This window comes from Podarcis melisellensis (assembly GCF_964234715.1).
Source record: "Podarcis melisellensis genome assembly, chromosome: 1".
NCBI classification, from domain to species: Eukaryota; Metazoa; Chordata; class Lepidosauria; order Squamata; family Lacertidae; genus Podarcis; species Podarcis melisellensis.
Genome location: NC_138528.1, coordinates 128,825,929 through 128,847,204, shown reverse-complemented (window position 1 = coordinate 128,847,204; position 21,276 = coordinate 128,825,929). Strand labels below are relative to the sequence as shown.

Sequence of the window (21,276 nt, the reverse complement as noted above, 5' to 3'; positions counted from 1 at the left end):
GTATATTTATACTGGGGTGTTTTTGCACAGTTTAAGAAACATTTACATTTCAGCTCCTAATATATGATAGCATTCATGAGCTAGATGTGTGTTTACAGCAGCCACACATCCATCTGATGTGTATTTTTGCACAAGTACAGATTCTGTGTGTAATTTTGCAGCTGTATATTCCCAGATCCCTGTAACATCTCTGGGTTGCATAAATATTTGCACACAGACTGCCATGGGCCTGCTTGGCAATCTCGTTGCCTTGCTTTCCAGCTGATACTCCCAGTTGCCGTCCACAAAGTCATACTAGGCTCATGGGTCACAAGGTGGGGAAATGAACTCATGAAAAGGCTATGCAAATCAGTATTCATATGAAAACATTTGACGATGTTAGATAGGAAAGAAGCAAATGAGATGAATGAAAGCTGCCAGGAGTATTTCTAAAAAGAAGGAACATAGCTGAGCAGGTGGATCTGACACAAGGGATCTGGCACATTCTAGTGCAGTTGGATCCGTGATGGTCTTATTCTTTTTTTTTTTTAATTAATTAATTTTTATTCAAATTTCCAATAACCATTCCATTTATAATTTAACATCCAATTTAACTTATACATCTTTTAGACTTCCATCAGCCTATCTGACAATTTTCATATTTATCACAACTTCTCACATTTCCTAAATTTATGTTGCACTTTAACAATCCTTATTTTATCTTCTTTTTTAAGCGACATTCCTATCTATTCTTTTCACAGAGCTTCCTGAAATCCAACAAGCGTTATTTCCTGATCACAGACAGTTTTGATATACTCTGTAAATTTATTCCAGTCCTCGGTGAATATCTGATCGCGTTGGTTTCAAATTTTCCCCATTAATTTGTCCATTTCTGCATATTCCATCAGTTTCATTCTCCATTCTTCCCTCGTTGGCATTTCTTCCTGTTTCCATTTTTGGGCCAACAAAATTCTGGCTGCTGTAACTGCATATCTAAATATTGTAACTTCACATCTTTCTTTTCAACATCGTTCCCTAATATGCCTAGTAACAATGCTTCTGGTTTCTTAACAAAGGTATATCTCAACATTTTTTTCATCTCATTATAAATCATTTCCCAAAAGCATTTCACTTTCTTACATTCCCACCACATTTGATAAAATGTTCCTTCTTTCTCCTGACATTTCCAACATTTATTACTAACTTTAAACATCTTTCCAAGTTTCACTGGAGTTATATACCATCTATATATCATTTTCATGACATTTTCTTTTATCGTAGTACATGCGGTGAATTTCATTCCCTCTTTCCATAATTTTATCCACTCCTCTAATTGTATGTTATAACCAAGATCCGTGATGGTCTTATTCAAGGCATGATGATTATTTTTTTTAAGGGAGTTGCTTCAACCCACATTGCAAAGACAGTACCCAAGGGCTGCAGCAATGAGATAGTATTAAAGACAGTACATAAAAACAGAATGATCTATAGAGGAAATCTGTGCTTAGTTGAGGTGTCCAGAGAAGCATCTTAATCAATGTCCTTGCTGTCTGACATCTTATGTTTTGTCCTTTTGTTTGCATTTAATTATTTTAATTATACTAAAAAGGTTGCAGCTATAAGATGTTATTAGCTAGTTTGCTTTGCACACTTACTTGGGAGAAAGTCCTGCTGAACAAATACTTCTGCATAAGCAGGCATAGGATTAGGCAGCAGGGTATGTTATTTATTTATGCTTTTATACCCCACCTTTCTTCCAAGGACCTCGCCATATTCTCCTCACACCAACCCTGCGCGGCAGGTAAGGCAGAGAGGCAGTGACTGGCCTAGGGAGCTTCAGGGCTGAGTGGAGATGGGAGCCCTGTCTGGCCTCCCAGCTCTCAGTCCAGCACTGCACTCACTCTTCTCTTAGCTTCTTGAGTCACGATTTCTCAATGAGCAATGTTAATTTAGATAGTAAGGCTATGCATTGTAAATAAGGTTGGTTTGTGGTATTGTTAGATTATGGCAGGAGTAGCCAACGTGGTGACTCCCATAATCTCTGACGATTGGAGTCCAAACACTTCTAACAGCTGACTCTGCTCTGTGGGATTCTGAGCTCCTACCTTTGTTTGGTGACTTTTGTCTTCTTTTTCCTCTTTAGTGGTATATGAATGGTAGTAAGTACTTTTCCGACTTGTGGAATGTTATGGACACCCTTGGGATTTTTTACTTCATAATAGGAATTGTGTTCAGGTGAGTTGTAACAGGTCCAGCCATTACTTCACCTGGGTTTGTTTTCTGCAAAGCTACTAGACCAGTGGTCAGGGAGGATGGGAATTATAGTCCAACAGCTCCGATGCAAGATGGAGAGAGGCTGTGCTAAACAAACATGTTATGATAATGATAATGATATAAGGTGATGCTTCCTGGGGTGAAGCTGAGGTATTTGGGGGGGAATGGGGTAGGAAGGTGTCACCCTGTCATAACATCTGATCTGACAGAAAACTAATTGTGCCCAAGTTGATATTATTAAGTAGGAACACTGATAACTGGAATTTTTGTATATCTGTTTCTTTGCACAGGCTCCATTCTTCAAATGAGGCATCCTGGTATTCCGGCAGAGTAATTTTTTGCCTGGATTACATTATTTTCACTCTAAGACTCATCCATATTTTCACTGTAAGCAGGAATCTAGGACCCAAGATCATTATGCTTCAGAGAATGGTAAGGACTATGGATTGATTCAATATGAAATGTAATTGTTGTGTGACTCAAGCCTGAATCTCCCAGAGGTCTCTCTGTGTAAATAAAAGTTTAACCAGAGAACGACTATCTGGTTTGGGCCTACAGTTTCCATTCTGTCATCTGTGTGCTGATAGATTGATTCATGATTAATCCTCTGCAAGGGACGTTAGTGCAGGAACTCTGCAGTGCCTGTCAGTCAAACCTCTGTGACAAATCTTCAACAACAACCCTGAATTACAAGACAGAACATCCCTTATAGGGCTCAGATCTGCTCTACAGCCAATTGCTGTGCTACAGATAGCTGGAGGTTGTGTCACCTATTAAGTAGTGGGTTGACAAAGCAGACGACACAGATATTTCTCCAAGTGGTTCTTTATAGTAAGCTGGAACTGAACTGAACAGCAAACAGCTCAGCCAGCCTGCTTTTATAGGCACCCGGCTGTCAATATTGTAACAACAACAACCCAGGGTTTCCCGCTTAAACTAACTGACATGGACCTGAGTGAAAACTATATATAGTACATGACACCCCTGGTGGCCAGGGTGATAACCATAGCTGTCAACCTTCCCTTTTTTTGCGGGAAATTCCCTTATTCCAGCGCCATTTCCCGCTGCTTCCCGCTGCTATCCCGGATTGTTAGATATCCCGTAGACTGTCCCCGGGACAGGTGAGGCTGCTGATCCCTTATTTTCAAATCTGAAAGTTGACAGTTATGGTGATAACTTCAATACATAACATCACCAAACCCCATCCCAGCTGGCAATTGGTTTCTTGTCATGAGAGGTGGGTCTGTGTGCATGTGACACATCTGCAGATACTTTTTGCAAAATCTTGCCATCATTGATCTTATACCTTCATTGAGCAAGGAAAGAAATGTGTCTTATGGTTTGGCAGCACTTATACAAGTGTTTTGGGCTGAAACTTCATTCTCACATTACTATATGTAGCAGAACAGGCATGGGTGCTGAGCACAAATCCTTCTGCTGTGATTCCTGTCCCACCCAGGTGCGGGTCCTGCTGGGTCCTGTCCTTGGCTCCCTGTCCTTCCCTGCCTGCTGCCAGGGGTCTCTGGGCTCCGGAGCCCAGCCTGGCCTCACTGCCTCATCCCCAGCCCCCTTGCTGAATGGCCACTTGGCCAGAGATCACTGCTCCTTGTTCAGTGCACTCCCTGGATGGTGAGCGTGCGCAGATGGAGGGAGGTGGACAAGGGGCGACTGCAGCACAGCCACTCTTCTCTGTGTCAGCCAGCTGAACGCCCCCACTTGGCTCTGGTGCAGGAGAGGGGTTGCTCCAGTGGCATTGGTGGCGAGGGCTGGGCTGGCATGGCAGGCTCCCTGCACCCTCCACACCCTGCCCCCGGTATGCGTGCCCCAGGTGCAGGCACATCACGCTACACTGTTGTGTAAACTACACTAGGAGTTAGGAGCCACTGCAGATGTTGAATCATTTCCCATTTGTTATACTATACATGCTAGTTTTCATCTGATATGGGGACTTCTCCTCTTTGGAGGAGCTACCTCTGTGATCTAGTGAAAGTATATATTGTGATTAAAAATAAAAAAAAACCCCACCTAATCTAAGTAGCCACTGCAAGCTCTCATGAGCCCTCATTTCCATGGTTATATACTCAAGTGAATAGAGTACTTACTTGGGCAATTATGTGCTGGACTTAGCTGGCTACAGGAGCATCTGTCCTGGCTGTATTCTCTAGGGCAGAGCTGGTGGGGGTGTGTGGAGTCTGGTGCCTTCCAGGTGTTGTTGGACTCCAATTCCCATCATCTCTAGCCATTGTGGCCCATTGGCCAGCGACTGTGGCCCAATATCTGGAAGGCCACAGCTTCTGCATCCCTGCCTTGGAAGCATGCACATTGCTCTGATTTCAAATAAACAACATGATTTCAAAATAAACAACAAGGAGTGCATGGCCTCTGCAAAGCAGCCAAGCGAGATTTTCTCATAAATGCACAGTGAGAAGCAAGAGACAGTTTCCTGAGTTGTTTTTTTTTTAATCTTTTCCCCCTTAGCCTTATGCGTGGAATGATTTAACAGAATCATCCTGACTTGTGTTTTAAATGTTCCCTTTCACAGCTGATTGATGTCTTTTTCTTCCTGTTCCTCTTTGCGGTGTGGATGGTGGCTTTTGGTGTAGCCAGACAAGGGATCCTGCGGAAGAATGAACACCGCTGGGAATGGATATTTCGATCTGTTGTCTATGAGCCTTACCTTGTAATGTTTGGCCACTATCCTACAGATATTGACGGTATCCATCTTAAGATACAATCCCAATGAACAATGAACAATGAATCCCAATGAACAATGGGTCAGAGTAATAAGGAGATAGGAGCACAGTCCTTAAGGAGCCCAAAGCTCATCACCCCCCCCCCAGTGGCGTAGCGTGGGTTGTCAGCACCGGGGGCAAGGCAAGTAATTTGTGCCCCCTAACCCGTGGATTTTGTGCCCCCTAACCTGTGGAGCGCGCCCCCCAGATGTTGCGCCTGGTGCGGCCGGCCCCCCTGCACCCCCCACACTACGCCACTGCACCCCCTTCTGTTTTAGCGGGAAACATGTGCTGCTAGAATTCAGGTAGCTCTTTCAGTATCACAGAGGCTTACTGAAATCAGTCTGGTGTTCACAGATGACTAGGGCACTAGAGCTCTCAGGTGGTCTTGTAAAGTGGACTTATGTTCAGTTCAGGTCATGATCCATCCAAATTGAATCGGCCCACACCACCTGCACAAACCATGCTGGGACTATGCCAGTCACTTTCCTTGTAGGGCCAGAAGGAAGACTGGAGTGGCAAAAGTCTGCATGCTGAATAAAATCTCATACAGAGTTGCATTGTGAGTATGTTGCAATGGGATGCAGTTTAGTACTAAATTGTGCAGCCAGCCACATGGGGATTCTGTTTTCTGGGCACATCTTTGCTCAGCAAGCATTCACTTCTGCACAGTAATCTCTACAATGCACAATTTTCACAAAGTTATCTGTATAGGATTCTAGCTTTATGCACTCCTATTAGGCAACTAGATTAGCTCAGCAAAATCCACCAGAGACAAAGGTGCCGGTAGCACTAAAGAATGTGCTGACAACACATGTTTGGTGTCATAATCTTAACAAGAGCTTTGGAATTTCAGGAGTCATTTCTGTTCCTTTCATGATAGGTACCACATTGGAAGGTGATCAGTGTACTGTCACTGGGAATGAATCGAAGCCTCTGTGTGTAGAAGTGGATTCCAACAATGTTCCCCGATTCCCAGAGTGGATCACCATTCCACTAGTGTGCATCTACATGCTGTCCACCAATATTCTCCTGGTTAACTTATTAATAGCCATGTTTGGGTATGTAGACTAATGTAACGCCACAGGGTGTGGCTGATGGTTTTTCGATCTTCTTAACATGAGTTCTGGGACACAGGTGGCGCTGTGGTCTAAACCACAGAGCCTAGGACTTGCCGATCAGAAGGTTGGCAGTTCGAATCCCCGCGACGGGGTGAGCTCCCATTGTTCAGTCTCAGCTCCTGCCAACCTAGCAGTTCGAAAGCACACCAGTGCAAGTAGATAAATAGGTACCGCTCCGGCGGGAAGGTAAACGGCGTTTCCGTGTGCTGCTCTGGTTCGCCAGAAGTGGCTTAGTCATGCTGGCCATGTGACCCGGAAGCTGTATGCCGGCTCCCTCGGCCAATAAAGCGAGATGAGCGCCGCAACCCCAGAGTCGGCCACGACTGGACCTAATGGTCAGGGTCCCTTTACCTTTACCTTTAACATGAGTTCTAGCTGCCTACAAATTGTTTGGGAAATGCAGCGGACTGGATCACACCAGTCATCTATTTTTAGTTCTCTTTCAATGATTAAATTGTTTAGAATAGGGTTAATTTCAATCCAACATATGATTTTAATCTCCACAAGTAAGGTTGTAATTACCAATGCATTTTAATTAGTGATGTGGTATCAGCAGCACGTCAGCAACCAATAGCCATTTTTTGGTGAAATAACATTACCATCACAAAGTGTCAAATTACTTCACTATTTTCTGCAAAGTTATTCTTTGTCAATGCAATGTGATTTTGAGTAGAAATGGATTCTTATGCTGCAGTCTTATGCACACACTCCTGGGCATAAGCTCCCTTGAACACAGCAGGACTTACTTCTTAATAAATATGTGTAGGATTTCACAGTAAGTGGGGTGGCTCCGATCTTGATGAAATTGAGGTACACTAGTTCAAAGCAAGACTTTTACACAGCTGCTCCTCTGCTTACCACAGTTTCCCTAACTCTACCCTTTCTACTGTCAATATAATGAGACACTAATAATAATAATAATAATAATAATAATAATAATAATTTATACCCCGCCTATCTGGCTGGGTTTCCCCAGCCACTCTGGGTGGCTTCCAGCAAAATATTAAAAATCAATAATTCATCAAATATTAAAAGCTTCCCTAAACAGGGCTGCCTTCAGATGTCTTCTAAAAGTCTGATATTTATTTTCTTGACATCTGGTAGGAGTGTGTTCCACAGGGCGGGCACCACCACCAAGAAGACCCTCTGCCTGGTTCCCTTTTAGTTCGCTTCTTGCAGTGGGGGAACTGCCAGAAGGCCCTCAGAGCTGGACCTCAGTTTCCAGGCTGAACGATGGGAGTGGAAACGCTCCTTCAGGTATACTGGGCTGAGGCCGTTTAGGGCTTTAAAGGTCAGCACCAACACTTTGAATTGTGCTCGGAAACGTACTGGGAGCCAATCTTTCAGGACCAGTGTCATGTGGTCTCAGTGGCCGCTCCCAGTCACCAGTCTAGCTGCTACTAGATGTGCCCAAATGAGAAAATGCATTCATACTTGAAGGAAAATCAACATGATTAGAATAAGGTACGGTAGATAAACAATAAGTACAAAAAGTGTTAAAAAGTGAAAATAGCAATGGAAAAAGCCACATGTGGCTTTTGTATTTTTTAACTGAAAGAACAATGTAGTAATTACTGTATTAATGATAGAATTTTAACCAGTGGTTACAGTACATAAACTAGGAAATAAAAATATGTGCCACCACTTGCTACTGAGCTGTAGCGAGATCCCAGGGGACGTCAGGTACTCGCCCACCAAGCGTTGTTTCCTTTGGGAAGTCAAGGCACAGCGGAGGCTATGTCTTTAAGAAATGTGGTTTATTTTACACACATTTACACCTAATGGCCTTCAGTGGAGGGGGTGCAGAACATTACACCCCAAGAGAGGTTCTCCTTGCTCCTCTAAGCTTCAGCAAGCTTGGGTCCAAAACAAGCAGCCAGTCTCTTGGTGCAGTGTCCCCAGCCAGCACACAGGGAGTTCTCCCCTGGTCCCCCAGTCCAAACCTCTTTTTCAAATGCCGCAGCTTTTCCTTCTGCCTGTGTCACCACCCACTGCCCAAGAAACTGCCCAAGAAACTGATTCAGCCTGCATTTTTATGGTGCTAAGCTGTCTTGCACCTGGGTGAAAACTTCAGGCATTTAGTAATCGCCTACAATTTTTGGAGGGACACTGGTGGCGCTGTGGGTTAAACCACAGAGCCTAGGACTTGCTGATTAGAAGGTTGGCGGTTCGAATCCCCCGAGGGGGTGAGCTCCCGTTGCTCGGTCCCTGCTCCTGCCAACCTAGCAGTTTGAAAGCACAAAGTGCAAGTAGATAAATAGCCAACTTGTAAAGATTCCAAAATATGGCTATAGATGTTAACTGTGTCCAACATTTTAAAAATAGCATAGGTAATTAACCCCAAAGCCACCAGCGCAATGATGAAAGTATATTTTAAGTAACATCACTAGAATGAAACAAAACTAGATTTGAAATGAGTAGCTTTAGTTTTTATTTTAAACTCTATCTCATTTATGTATTATGTAGGGCTTCAACCTGATTTAAGAAATTTTAATCAATTAATTGTTCAAGGCTATTAACTGATTAAATTTACAAATAGGTAAAACAAGAAGCACGGGTACTTTGTTTTTTAGATAATGCGCACATGTATTTTGTGGCAGGCAGCATCTTAGAAGAAGCATCCTTGGCATGCAGAGAGGGAGTAAGGACTCTCCTAAGGATTACATTAGGGACGCGGGTGGTGCTGTGGTCTAAACCACTGAGCCTAGGACTTGCCGATCAGAAGGTTGGCTGTTCGAATCCCCGCGAGGGGGTGAGCTCCCGTTGCTCGGTCCTTGCTCCTGCCAACCTAACAGTTTGAAAGCACATCAAAGTGCGAGTAGATAAATAGGTACCACTCCGGCGGGAATGTAAACGGCATTTTCGTGCGCTACTCTGGTTTGCCAGAAGTGGCTTAGTCCTGCTGGCCACATGACCCGGAAGCTGTATGCCGGCTCCCTCGGCCAATAAAGTGAGATGAGCGCTGCAACCCCAGAGTCGCCTGCGACTGGACCTAATGGTCAGGGGTCCCTTTACCCCTTTACCTTACAATTTTGGGGGTGGGGTCGGGGTGGGGATCTGGTTCCTAGGACTTTTAGGAGACTCTGCCCCCTGCAAACTCCCCTCCAGCTTGGAAATCTTGAGGCTTTCATAGTCCCTGTAATTGATCCATTATCACCAACCCTTACTGAAAAGTGAAGTATGTGCTGATTTTGACATATTAGATAAGGAGCAAATGTAGATATGGAACTAATAACCCCCTGTGTTAATCTATCCATTAGTTATACTGTTGGATCGGTTCAAGAGAACAATGACCAAGTATGGAAGTTCCAGCGCTACTTTCTGATTCAAGAGTACTGCAGCCGCTTAACTATACCATTTCCTTTTGTCATCTTTGCCTATATCTACATGGTGATGAGGAAACTGTTAAAATGCTGCTGTAAAAATGAATGTAAACAGCCATCAATTTGTTGTAAGTAATGCAGTATTTTGCACAGTAACTGTTTATGGGAGGAAGGGTAGGAGTCACAGAAGTGTATGAAGGCTTCTCAGACAGTTGTTTGTCCAATGCTGCACTTTCATTTTGAGAGTTACTACATTTGAAAGTTACTATATTTGACCCAGGTGGTGCTGTGGGTTAAACCACAGAGCCTAGGACTTGCAGATCAGAAGGTCAGCAGTTCGAATCCCTGTGACAGGGTGAGCTCCCGTTGCTTGGTCCCTGCTCCTGCCAACCTAGCAGTTCGAAAGCACATCAAAGTGCAAGTAGATAAATAGGTACCACTCTGGCGGGAAGGTAAACGGCATTTCTGTGCGCTGCTCTGGTTCGCCAGAAGCGGCTTAGTCATGCTGGCTACATGACCCGGAAGCAGCATGCCAGCTCCCTCGGCCAATAAAGCGAGATGAGCGCCGCAACCCCAGAGTCGGTCACGACTGGACCTAATGGTCAGGGGTCCCTTTACCTTTACCTTTTTACATTTGAAAGGTTCCTCATGTAAAAATGGCCCTTCATTGGAACAAAGTATGGGGTGCTAAAGAGAAAACTAGCTAAAGAGAAAAGTGGTTTCCAATACAGTGGTACCTTGGTTCTCAAACGCCTTGGTACTCAAACACATTGGTTCCCAAATGCCAAAAACCCAGAAGTAAGTGTTCCGGTTTTCGAATGTATTTCAGAAACTGAATGTCTGATTCCGTTGTCGGCTATTGTTTCCAGGGCACATGCCCCATTCAGAAGCTGCAAACATTTTGAAGTCAAACAGGCTTCCGGAACCGATTAAGTTTGGCACATTTGTTTTTGCTATTTATTTTGTGTTTTTCTTTATGAGGCTTTTTCAGTTCATTTGTTTTTGTGACTGTGTGGAACCCAGTTCAGCTACTGATAGATTGATTGTGTGACTGCGGAAATGGATAAAAGCCCCCGATCCATACAATGACTATCATCAGTGCAGGTAAGAAATTTTATTTTATTTTTATCATCTACAATACTTTCTTATTAATTTTATAGTCCAGTACATAGATTATTGCTTTCATTTTATGGATCAATGGTATCGTTAGATAGTAAAATTTATGTTAAATTGCTGTTTTAGGGGTTGCAATACTTTCTATGGGAAAGTGTACCTTGGTTTTGGAATGCTTTGGTTTTGGAACAGACTTCTGGAACGGATTGAATTTGAGAGCCAAGGTACCACTGTACAGGGTTAAGCTAAGACACACTTAGCTGAACTCAATAGGGCTTTTTTCTGGTCTGTCTTCTGAATTGAGCTGTAATAGCATCAGATCTTCTGAAACAAACTGAGGTTACTGTTTTAGCTGCATTCAATAGCTCTTTGTCTGCTTTGTCAATAAATATTCCCATGTTCCAATTTTGTGTGGATTTTATATCTTGAAGGTTCAAAAAATGAAGATAATGAAACGCTGGCATGGGAAGCTGTCATGAAAGAAAATTATCTAGTAAAAATCAATATCAAGGCTAATGACTCATCAGAAGAGTATGTTTTCTTGCTTTCTTTGTCTTTCCCATCTAATCAAACTTCAGAGCCTATATTTTATTCTGAAACCCATACTGGAGACCTTGCAGAGCTTCATGTTCTTAAAGACTTCTTCAATTGATTCATATATATATTGGCTTTCCATTTAAGAATGAACAGTTAGAAGAGTTCGGTGCTAATAATACAAGCCAACTTGTAAAGATTCCAAAATATGGCTATAGATGTTAACTGTGTCCAACATTTTAAAAATAGCATAGGTAATTAACCCCAAAGCCACTAGGGCAATGATGAAAGCATATTTTAAGTAACAGCACTAGAACAAAACAAAACTAAATTTGAAATGAGTAGCTTTGGTTTTTATTTTAAACTCTATCTCATTTATGTATAATGTAGGACTTCAACCTGATTAAAGAAATTTTAATCAATTAATTGTACAAGGCTATTAACTGATTAAATTTACAAATAGGTAAAACAAGAAGCACGGGTACTTTGTTTTTTAGATAATGTGCACATGTATTTTGTGGCAACATCTTAGAAGAAGCATCCTTGGCGTGCAGAGAGGGAGTAAGGACTCTCCTAAGGATTACATTAGGGACGCGGGTGATGCTGTGGTCTAAACCACTGAGCCCAGGGCTTGCCGATCAGAAGGTTGGCGGTTCAAATCCCTGCGACGGGGTGAGCTCCCGTTGCTCGGTCCCAGCTCCTGCCCACCTAGCAGTTCAAAAGCACGTCAAAGTGCAAGTAGATAAATAGGTACCGCTCTGGTGGAAAGGTAAACAGCGTTTCTGTGCACTGCTCTGGTTCGCCAGAAGCGGCTTAGTCATGCTGGCCACATGACCCGGAAGCTGTACGCCGGCTCCCTCGGCCAATAAAGCAAGATGAGTGTTGCAACCCCAGAGTCGGCCACGACTGGACCTAATGGTCAGGGGTCCCTTTACCTTTAAGGATTACATTATAGGTTGCATAGCTACATCCATAGGAGACAACTCCTAGGGCTTTGGGGGCTTTGGGCCCCAGGAAAATATTTGAGGGGGCTGCTCCCCAGTTTATGGGCCTTGCTAGTCAAGTGGTGTGCATGCACCACGTCATGCGATTGATTATGCGGGGATTATGATTGTGTCCCCACCCCACAAATATTTTATTGAGGTTGGCTAGATTTGTGTCTCTAGTTAAGACATCCATAAATCAAAGCTTCATTCCTGATGGTTATGTTTCCTTTCACAGAATGGCCCAGCGATTTAGACAACTGGATATGAAGGTACATTATCATTATTAATAATAATAATATTAGTAGTATGGGGGGAAATTATTGTTTTGTTTATATGTTGTTGAAAACTACTGTATTTATGCAAATCTAATGCACCATCAAATCTAATGCACACCTCAATTTTCAGAACCTTGAAACCAAAAAAGTATTTGCTGGTGAATGTAAATGCAGTATCAAATCTAATGCACACCCTGATTTCCCCAATGTAATTTGGCCAAAAAAAGGTGCACATTACATTTCAGTAAACATGGTAATAAAAATAATAACAGTAATGGCAGTAATACGCAGCCTTCCAGTATAAACCCATGAAGCTCTCAAATGAATTGGGTATTTACAAATGATTTAGAAATTTTTGTGGCTGAGTCAAGAATTAAAGTACGTCCTTATAAGAAAAGCACAGATAGAAATTCCTTGTTACATTATAGATCTAATCATCCCAAACATCTCTGTAATAACCTTCCCTTAGGTCGGTTTCTAAAACTAAAACGCAATTCATCGGACCCAAAAGACTTTAAAGTCCATTCTAATTTGCTTTCTGCATCCTTATTACAACGAGGTTATCTGAACTCTGTAATAACAACTGCCATTCAAAAAACACAATTAAGAGAGAGATTGACCCTTCTTGCATCTGGTTCACATGTAAAGAATAGATCTTCACGTATTTATGCTTCCCTAGAATACAACCATATGACTTTTGAAATTGAGAAAATTATTAGACACCATTGGCATATTCTTAAGGACATCCCTGGGTGTGAGAATATCCCCCTTCCTGCCAAACAACACACTAAGTCATTTAAAGATATATTGGGGCATACAGATTTAGATTCTGTGAAAGGATTCTGACGAACTGCAACAACCTTTCGTGTGGATTGTTGGACTCTATGAACAGATAGGTGGAACAGACATTTTCACATATATGGACCTTATTCATAAACTGATTAGAGAATGAACTGATCCACTGGGTCTTCTACTTTTTTCGTTGAACTTTATGAGCTACTTCTGTTGAAATCAACAATTCAATACAATGGATAATATATATTATTTTTTCAAACGTACAGCTGGTTACGTCTTGTGTGTTTACTGAAAGTTTCACATAACCAGAGGTTTGTTGTTGTTTTCCTAAAAATCACTGCAACTCCCACCCTCCCTGCCCACATGACCTGGGTTGCTGTGTGTAAGAGAAACCTGGTGGACAAGCAGCGGCAAGGACAGGCCCATCTGCTTCATCCAACCAAGTCTCTGTTACACATGCCAGGTCAAGTCCTCCATCCACGATCAAGTCATGGATGGCATTGTTCTTGTGAATCATTGACCTGGCATTGCACAGCAGCATCTTCAGGTCATGTGGGTCTCCCTTCTTGAATCCAGTATCCATACAGTCAAGACCAGACCTGGAGGCAGGAATAGTCTTCAAACAATGACTAAACCTGCCTCCTCAGTAATGACGTGGTCTGGTCTTAGCGTAACTCCTCCTCCTACACGCGATCACTGAGATCAGGTGTCCCAGTATATCCCACCCGTGGAACCTGCCCCAGCCATTCTGTTGTCAGGGGCCCACACCCCGGCAGCCCTTTAAGAACCAAATACAAACTCTATAAAACAATAGAAACTAATTTAAAACAACAACAACAATAATTCAGTTATATTAAAAATTAAACTAACCCCAGCCACAAGTAAACATTAATCCCTCCCCCAACAGAGCAAAAACCAAACAATAAACCAAAATTTTAAAAAACAATAAATTAAAACTATTTAAAATCATTTAAAAGCAGTCACAGGACTAGGGCAAGGTGGAAAGGGCCTTTCAGGGAGTGGCCTTCAGCACTCACAGCCCTGCTGCTAGTGTCACAACAAAGGGTTGTGTCAACCATATTCCTTTGTTGAATGAACACCTACCATAGTATGCTTGTTGTAAGGATTAATAAGATAATATAAGTGAAGCAATTTGAACAGTTTATATGTGCTGTTTAAATAACAAGCGTTATTGTTATTAATTATTGTAAACTGCCCTGCAATCCTCAGGTCAAGGGTGATTAAGAAATTTGGGAAATAACAACAACAACAACAATAATAATCCAACATTTTAAGCGTTATGGTGGCCCTGCTCTTAAAAAGCGATGCATCTGTGGGGGTGGCAGTTGTGGGAAGAAATGGCAGGTCTTGTAATTTGTCTTCCACTAAAGAAATAGGAGCAAGTCAGGACAGTGTCGTTCCTCACTTGAATTCGGAGGACAACTGCAAAGATGTAAGCTTCATTTTGGTGCACTCAGATTGCATGACCAGGTATTTTATGGTGTGTGCCTCCAAACTAGAAAGTATTAGCTGAGTTACTGGAATCTGCTACTTAGTGGGTTAGTTTAAGGCTGATCTTATAGACAGTTCTATGCAGTCTCTTCTACTAGTCGGGAGGCAAATCCTGTGGTTGAATTGTAACAATGATTGCTATTACCTTATAATTCCATGCTCTTGTTACCCTCTCATGAGATGCTTTTGGTTTGCTTGTTTTTAATTTGAAGCTGAATGATCTGAAAGGTCTTCTGAAAGATTTTGCAAACAAACTCAGATGAAAGCTTCCTGGATTGAAGAAGAAGCTTCTCCCAGCAGCACAAGCTTGCGCAGAAGTGGAACATTACTGAATAAGCAACAGCTTAAGTACTAAATCTGGTACAAAAGGGAAGAAAGAGACTTCATTATATTCCATCTTCCTGTTTTGATCAAGAAAATTAACTCTTCAATGCAATCATTAGTTGTTATATGTAACTTACAGTACTGAAGCTTCCTGAGCCTAGGTGTTGATTATAGACAAATATTTGTCTAAGCTTAAGCTTGCAGAAATTATCACACCATCCCCTGATTTCTTCTGAACAATTACTGGAGTCCAGAGCAGCTACAGATGACCCACCACCCCTGCAGTTAGATAATTGTGTAACTAAGGGCACACTCAAGCTTGAGGTCTTTCCGACTTCCTGTAATCCTAACACTCTTTGAACTTTTGTCTGTGGCAAGATACATCATTTGGAATGATACTGCTCACTACTGAGTAAGCATAATTCACCCACTCCTTGTCTCTGGGGGTGCTGAGCTAAACTTCAAGGTCTGAGTAGGAACTTTCAGGGAAGCCAGAGCTCCAAAATTAAGTTTACAAGTACAGTGGTACCTCGGGTTAAGTACTTACAGTAATTCGTTCCGGAGGTTTGTACTTAACCTGAAACTGTTCTTAACCTGAAGCACCACTTTAGCTAATGGGGCCAGAGCACGATTTCTGTTCTCACCCTGAAGCAAAGTTCTTAACCCGAGGTACTATTTCTGGGTTAGCGGAGTCTGTAACCTGAAGCGTATGTAACCTGAAGTGTATGTAACCCGAGGTACCACTGTAGTGATGTGATGTCGCTCAGTTTTGAAACTGGTGGTTTAGAAACAACTAGTTAAGAAATGGCTGGATTTCCTATATAAGGTTATTTGTAAGGATCACCGCAGTTGATTCTGTCTCTCATTTCCCCCAGCTAGTAGAACACACTCTGCACGAGCTCAGAGGTGGGGACCCTCAGTCCCAGGGGCCCAAGGCAGCCCTCTTGGCCTCTATCTGGCCCTTGGGACTCTCCCCAGGCCACAGCCCTCTCCACCCTAGCTAGGCACCTCCTTGAAGTGTTTTTGCGTCTGATGAGCTCTTCCTTTCCTGGATGGAGGAGAGAGGGGTGTGTGTGAGAGGTTGTGTAGAAGCTAATCTAGTCTGCTTTCATTGTGCTCCCCGCCTTTGTTTCTGGTCCTGCCCACCACTAGCATGTGGCTCCTGGGAGGAGAAGGGGATTCTTGGTCACCCACTCCTGCTGATAAATGAATTTGAAGGTGCAGATTGTTAGTGGGCAGATTGTAAAAAATGAGAGTTAAATGATATGTAAAATGCTACTTTTTCATGGGAAAAGGTCCATAGCTCTCCAGGGCCGCCCTTCCCACTTAAACAAACTTATTGGGACCTTGTGAACAACGCCAAGCAGCTGCTTTCATTCATTCCCTTGTGTCACTTCCCACTTGACACAGTCACCCTGGTTGCATTTCAAAGCAAGTTACTGGAATGTTGCTTTTCCCTGGAAACAAGGGGATTGTTACAAATTGGTGTCCCCTGTTGTTCACCTCTGATTTGGTTTCTCATGCTTTATGTTGACATACATCATATTCTGGGATTTCTGATGCCAGTCACCAAATGTTCTGCACATCTTCTCCTTTGTTCTGATCGCCTTGTAGGATGTGCTAACATACAAATGTTGGCTGCCACTTCCACACAAATCTCTATATCGCAGCTTCCTTGCCTTTGTATACTTCTGAACCATGTGAATAAGACCATGACCACCCTGCCTCACAAGGCCGTCGGGCTTCTGAAACATAGAGGACCACTAGCAGGACTCTTCTGGAAGATCTCAGTGATTCTGCTAAGGTGGTCCAAGTTATTTTGGAGCCAGGTTGTTCAGGACATTGTATGTTAATATAAAAAGTTTGAATCTGACCTGGTAGCATATGGGCAGCCAGCGCAGATTATTTAGCAGAGGTGTTACGTGTTGTCTTGCCATCTGCCCCCATCAACAAGCGACCCACTGCATTCTGCATTAGCTGGAGATTCCAGAGCCAAGGGCAGCCCCACATAAAACCACAGCGGTAGTCAAGATTTCTGGCACTGAGGTTACAATACTTGTCTTATCTAGGTAGTACTAGACAAGAAAAGCTGGGGAAACCAATTTAAAAATTGCAGTGTGTGCAGAAGAAGTTGGACAACAAAATAAACTGTTTAGTTTTCTTATGTTTGTCTCTATAGAAGATGTATCTACTGCTGCATATAGTCATGCTTTGATGTAGTCTGTCTGTGAAAGTGGTATATCACCATGTTTAGTAGGTCAGAATGGATTTTTAAAAATCTTAAATTAACAGCTGCTTTCTGTCATCATTTGCCTAACTGGTAAGTGTACTTTTGGCAATAAAGAGTTAATTCCATGCCTGTTAGCACCATGACACTTTATTACAAGTTCCTGCTAAGTAATTGTAAACCTGTGGCAGAGGCAAGTTTTTTTTCAGCCCAGGAGCTCACCAAGCATTCTCATATGAGTATTATTAAAAGGTATATAGAGGATGGCTAATGGGACATCTGAATTTATTATTGGTTGGAATATAGGTGGCTTGAACCATTAACCTACTAACACATTTTTAATAAATAAAACAAAACATTGCATTTTAGAAAAAGTTAGAATTGGTACTGAAAAAGCAATACTGTATTATGTTTCACATGGAAAGGGTAATGTGTGTGTGTGTAGGATTTATCTGTACCTAATCTATGTTTAGGGACGCGGGTGTCGCTGTGGGTTAAACCACAGAGCCTAGGACTTGCCGATCAGAAGGTGGGCGGTTCAAAACCCCACAACGGGGTGAGCTCCCATTGCTCGGTCCCTGCTCCTGCCAACCTAGCAGTTTGAAAGCACGTCAAAGTGCAAGTAGATAAATAGGTACCACTCTGGCAGGAAGATAAACGGCGTTTCCGTGTGCTGCTCTGGTTCACCAGAAGCGGCTTAGTCCTGCTGGCCACATGACCTGGAAGCTGTACACCGGCTCCCTCGGCCAATAAAGCAAGATGAGCACCGCAACCCCAGAGTCGGCCACAACTGGACCTAATGGCCAGGGGTCCCTTTACCTTTACCTTAATCTATGTTTATGTTAGGTCATTGCCTGTATGCATTTTTGCCTTTCAGGATAAAACTAATGAACTAGCCACTAGGTGGCGGAATTGGCAAGAGAGATTTCAGAATGCTCATTGCGCTTGGAACAACGTAATGGGAACAATCCTAATTTATGGTGGTGTTCATAATAGAAACAGAAAGAAGTGTCCCTCTTTTAAAAGTGAAACACACACACACACACACACACAGCATTTTCCTAGCTTCCATGACATCAGAGAAAAGCAGGATGGTTCAGAAGCTTGAGAAAATCAAATGTAAAGAAACTTGGGTTGGAAATATAACTCAATGTATATTTCGGGAAGGCCAATAAATATGTGTTGGTGGCCTTTTCTAAGCAGTTGGGTCTTGCTGGAGGGGACACCCCCTTTGGCACGCAGGATGACTTTTCTGTCTTAGCACAAGATCCTTGCATGAGAAAGAAGAGCTGGAATCCAGAGTGTCGTCGTCCCCAGCTCAAAAAATGCAGGCTAGCACAGGCATCTCTCGGACAACGTCTTGGGCAACATCAGGCAATGTCTTCTGTTAGCTCTTAAAGAGCAGTTCATAGAACAGCAATACTGCCAGCACTTTCCCCACAAGTACAGGGTGAAGCAATTTTTGTGGCACCAAGTGTTGGGGGGGCTGCATGGTGGCATGTGGGGCTTTTTTCAGCTGGTACTCAACAGAACTCAGTTCTGGCACCTCTCGGGTGGGCTTCATTGCCATTATAAGGGAACAAGAGAGGCATTCTTGGAGAGTTGCAGCACCTCTTTTTATAGATAATAGCGTGGCGCTGTGGATTAAACTACAGAGCCTAGGACTTGCCGATCAGAAGGTTGGTGGTTTGAATCCCCGTCATGGGGGGAAGCTCTCGTTGTTCGGTCCCTGCTCCTGCCAACCTAGCAGTCTGAAAGCACCTCAAAGTGCAAGTAGATAAATAGGTACCACTCCAGCAGGAAGGTAAACGGCGTTTCCGTGTGCTGCTCTGGTTCGCCAGGAGCGGCTTAGTCATGCTGGCCACATGACCCGGAAGCTGTACGCCGGCTCCCTCGGCCAATAAAGCGAGATGAGCACCGCAACCCCAGAGTCGTCCGCGATTGGACCTAATGGTCAGGGGTCCCTTTACGTTTACCTAGCACTGGTGGTATGTGTGCATGTACACACACACACACACACATGCTCCCTCCCCCTCTGATATCCACTTTAACCTCCCTCTTCACTTCTGATAGAGGTTAAAGACATACATAAACATACATTGAACTTTCTCCTTCCCTTCCTCAGCATTTCTGATGCAATAAGATCTGCCTACAGAAATCTTGGCTTCATGGTGCATGCTAGAGAAGAAGAAGGTGAAAATGCTCCTGGTGTGGAAAAGATCAATGTCTCTGTGCAGTTATTGGCATCAGAAATGCTGGGGAGGAACTAAAAGCCTCCCACAAGCTCTTAAAAATAATACTGCTCTCCAGTTAGCTAGAAAAGGAGCTGAACTGTGCTGCAAACTGCTTTACTTGCATCTAGAAAACTTACTTTAATTGCTAGAACATGGTTCACAAAACATCAGTGGTGGTGGATCTATCCAAAGCAGCAGAGCCCAGGCAAGAATGGACAGCAGACCTCCTAATAATAATAATTATTATTATTATTATTATTATTATTATTATTATTATTTATACCCCGCCCATCTGGCTGGGCCCTCCCCAGCCACTCTGGGAGGCTTCCATAGAAACCAAAAATACAGTAAAATATCACACGTTAAAAACTTCCCTGAACAAGTCTCAAGGAGGATCAACCCTAAAATCTACAGTAGTTTAACACCTTTATTAGCACCAACTAAAGTGCCCACAAAGTTAAGATTGCCAATTTCAAACACCGGGACAGAAAAGTTGTTGAGCTTTCTAATTCTGCCCAAAATTGTTGAGCTTTTTGGTTAAAAAAAAACTTTTAAAAGAAGTTTTTGAGGTATTTTTAAGGAAAATTGTATGGCAAGCCTACACAAAGTAGCAAGCAAGCTATTGACATTTTCAAAATCCAGAGTCACCTGCCTAAAGTGAGAGAGCTGGTAGGTTTGGGATGCTGTTCTGAACCGTGTGTCAAACACCTTTTTGTGGTGACACACATTGGCTCACATTATGCCATGATCTATCCATTTAGCCTCCTGCTGAATTTGGCTGGCCACTCCTGTTACTGACCTTGATCTTCTGCCTTTTAATACCAAACAGCTAAGAAAGATGATACCTAACAAATGAAAAATCTGTGGGAAAACCAACCTCATATAACCAACATGCTTAAGTCTATTTAATAAATAATAAAGCAGCAGGGATATTTTTCTCAAAAAATTAAGCAGCAGACCAGACATCAGATGATATTCTCCCTCTGTCTCTTCAAAAGTTCCCTGAAAGAGTCTTGCTGCATACCAAACCCATATGCACCAAAATGGGGGGGGGGGGAGAATGTGGTTTAGTATTATGGGTTAACATGTTACTAGCTGAGTCAAGCATGCTTTGATTTCCTTAGCAATCACCCAAATCCAGGGGTGTCAACTTGAATAAAATATGGGAGGGACCAGGTAAGCCCCACCCCACATAATCAATCACAAGATATGGTGCACACTCAGCATTTGAATGGCAATGCCCATCAATTTTGGGGAGGCTTGGGCCCCTCAGATATTTTATGGGGGGCGGCAAAGGGACTTTGGCCCCTGGGAGTTGGTTGTAGTAAACATCTTGGTGACATTGTGGCCTGACTCACGTGTCACATTAAAACAAATTCTGGTTTAAAATGAATGAGCAGATGGGGCTTCTCCATTGCTCCTGGTGCCGCAGTGTGAATGAAGCAATGGAACTTGAACTTAAGATTTGTTTCTTGCCAAACAAACCATGTTTAGTAACCAAGGTTTGTTCTTGGCTTTGGAAAGAAACAAACCAGGAGCCAAAGTTTGCACTCTGCAGCAGGTCAGAGGAGCATCATGGAGGCATTTGAGCGGGACCCATCAGCATACATTTCATTTACACAGCTTGTTTTAAACTGGGGCTGAACATGTCACACAAGCTGGGCCAATGAGTTCTGAAAATTAAGTGAAATCAGCGGATTATCATTTTGGGATAATCAATTAAGTAGCCCACACCACAGATTGTCAGCTGTCTCCAAATAAAATAAAATGTATTTGTTAGGAAGTAGATTGTATCTGGTTCCCTTCCTTTGGCTATGCCTAATAAATTGGGAAGGGATGCGGGTGGG

General features: G+C 42.9%; 2 protein-coding genes across 7 annotated transcripts in view; one reads left to right on the top strand and one right to left on the bottom strand.

The window, feature by feature from the left end:
• The window catches only part of TRPM8 (transient receptor potential cation channel subfamily M member 8), a 300,849-nt gene extending 285,735 nt beyond the window's left edge, over positions 1-15,114 (top strand). For 3 of the 6 annotated variants that reach the window (XM_081909848.1, XM_081909847.1, XM_081909850.1), the window contains 8 exons: positions 2,123-2,214; positions 2,544-2,685; positions 4,796-4,967; positions 5,869-6,046; positions 9,367-9,557; positions 10,974-11,073; positions 12,298-12,331; positions 14,857-15,114. In XM_081909848.1, coding sequence (XP_081765974.1) covers positions 2,123-2,214; positions 2,544-2,685; positions 4,796-4,967; positions 5,869-6,046; positions 9,367-9,557; positions 10,974-11,073; positions 12,298-12,331; positions 14,857-14,907 — 960 coding nt within the window. In that variant the 3' untranslated portion in view covers positions 14,908-15,114. Of the gene's footprint in view, positions 1-2,122; positions 2,216-2,543; positions 2,686-4,795; positions 4,968-5,868; positions 6,047-9,366; positions 9,558-10,410; positions 10,534-10,973; positions 11,280-12,297; positions 12,332-14,856 lie in introns of those variants that run through there. The other 3 variants (XR_014168025.1, XM_081909846.1, XM_081909849.1) reach the window with 3 other exon arrangements.
• LOC309362968 (uncharacterized protein) overlaps positions 3,025-21,276 on the bottom strand; it is a 48,749-nt gene continuing 30,497 nt past the window's right edge. The window contains exon 2 of the mRNA XM_081899032.1: positions 3,025-3,115. The gene's annotated coding sequence lies outside the window, so the exon portion shown is untranslated. The remainder of the gene's footprint in view (positions 3,116-21,276) is intronic.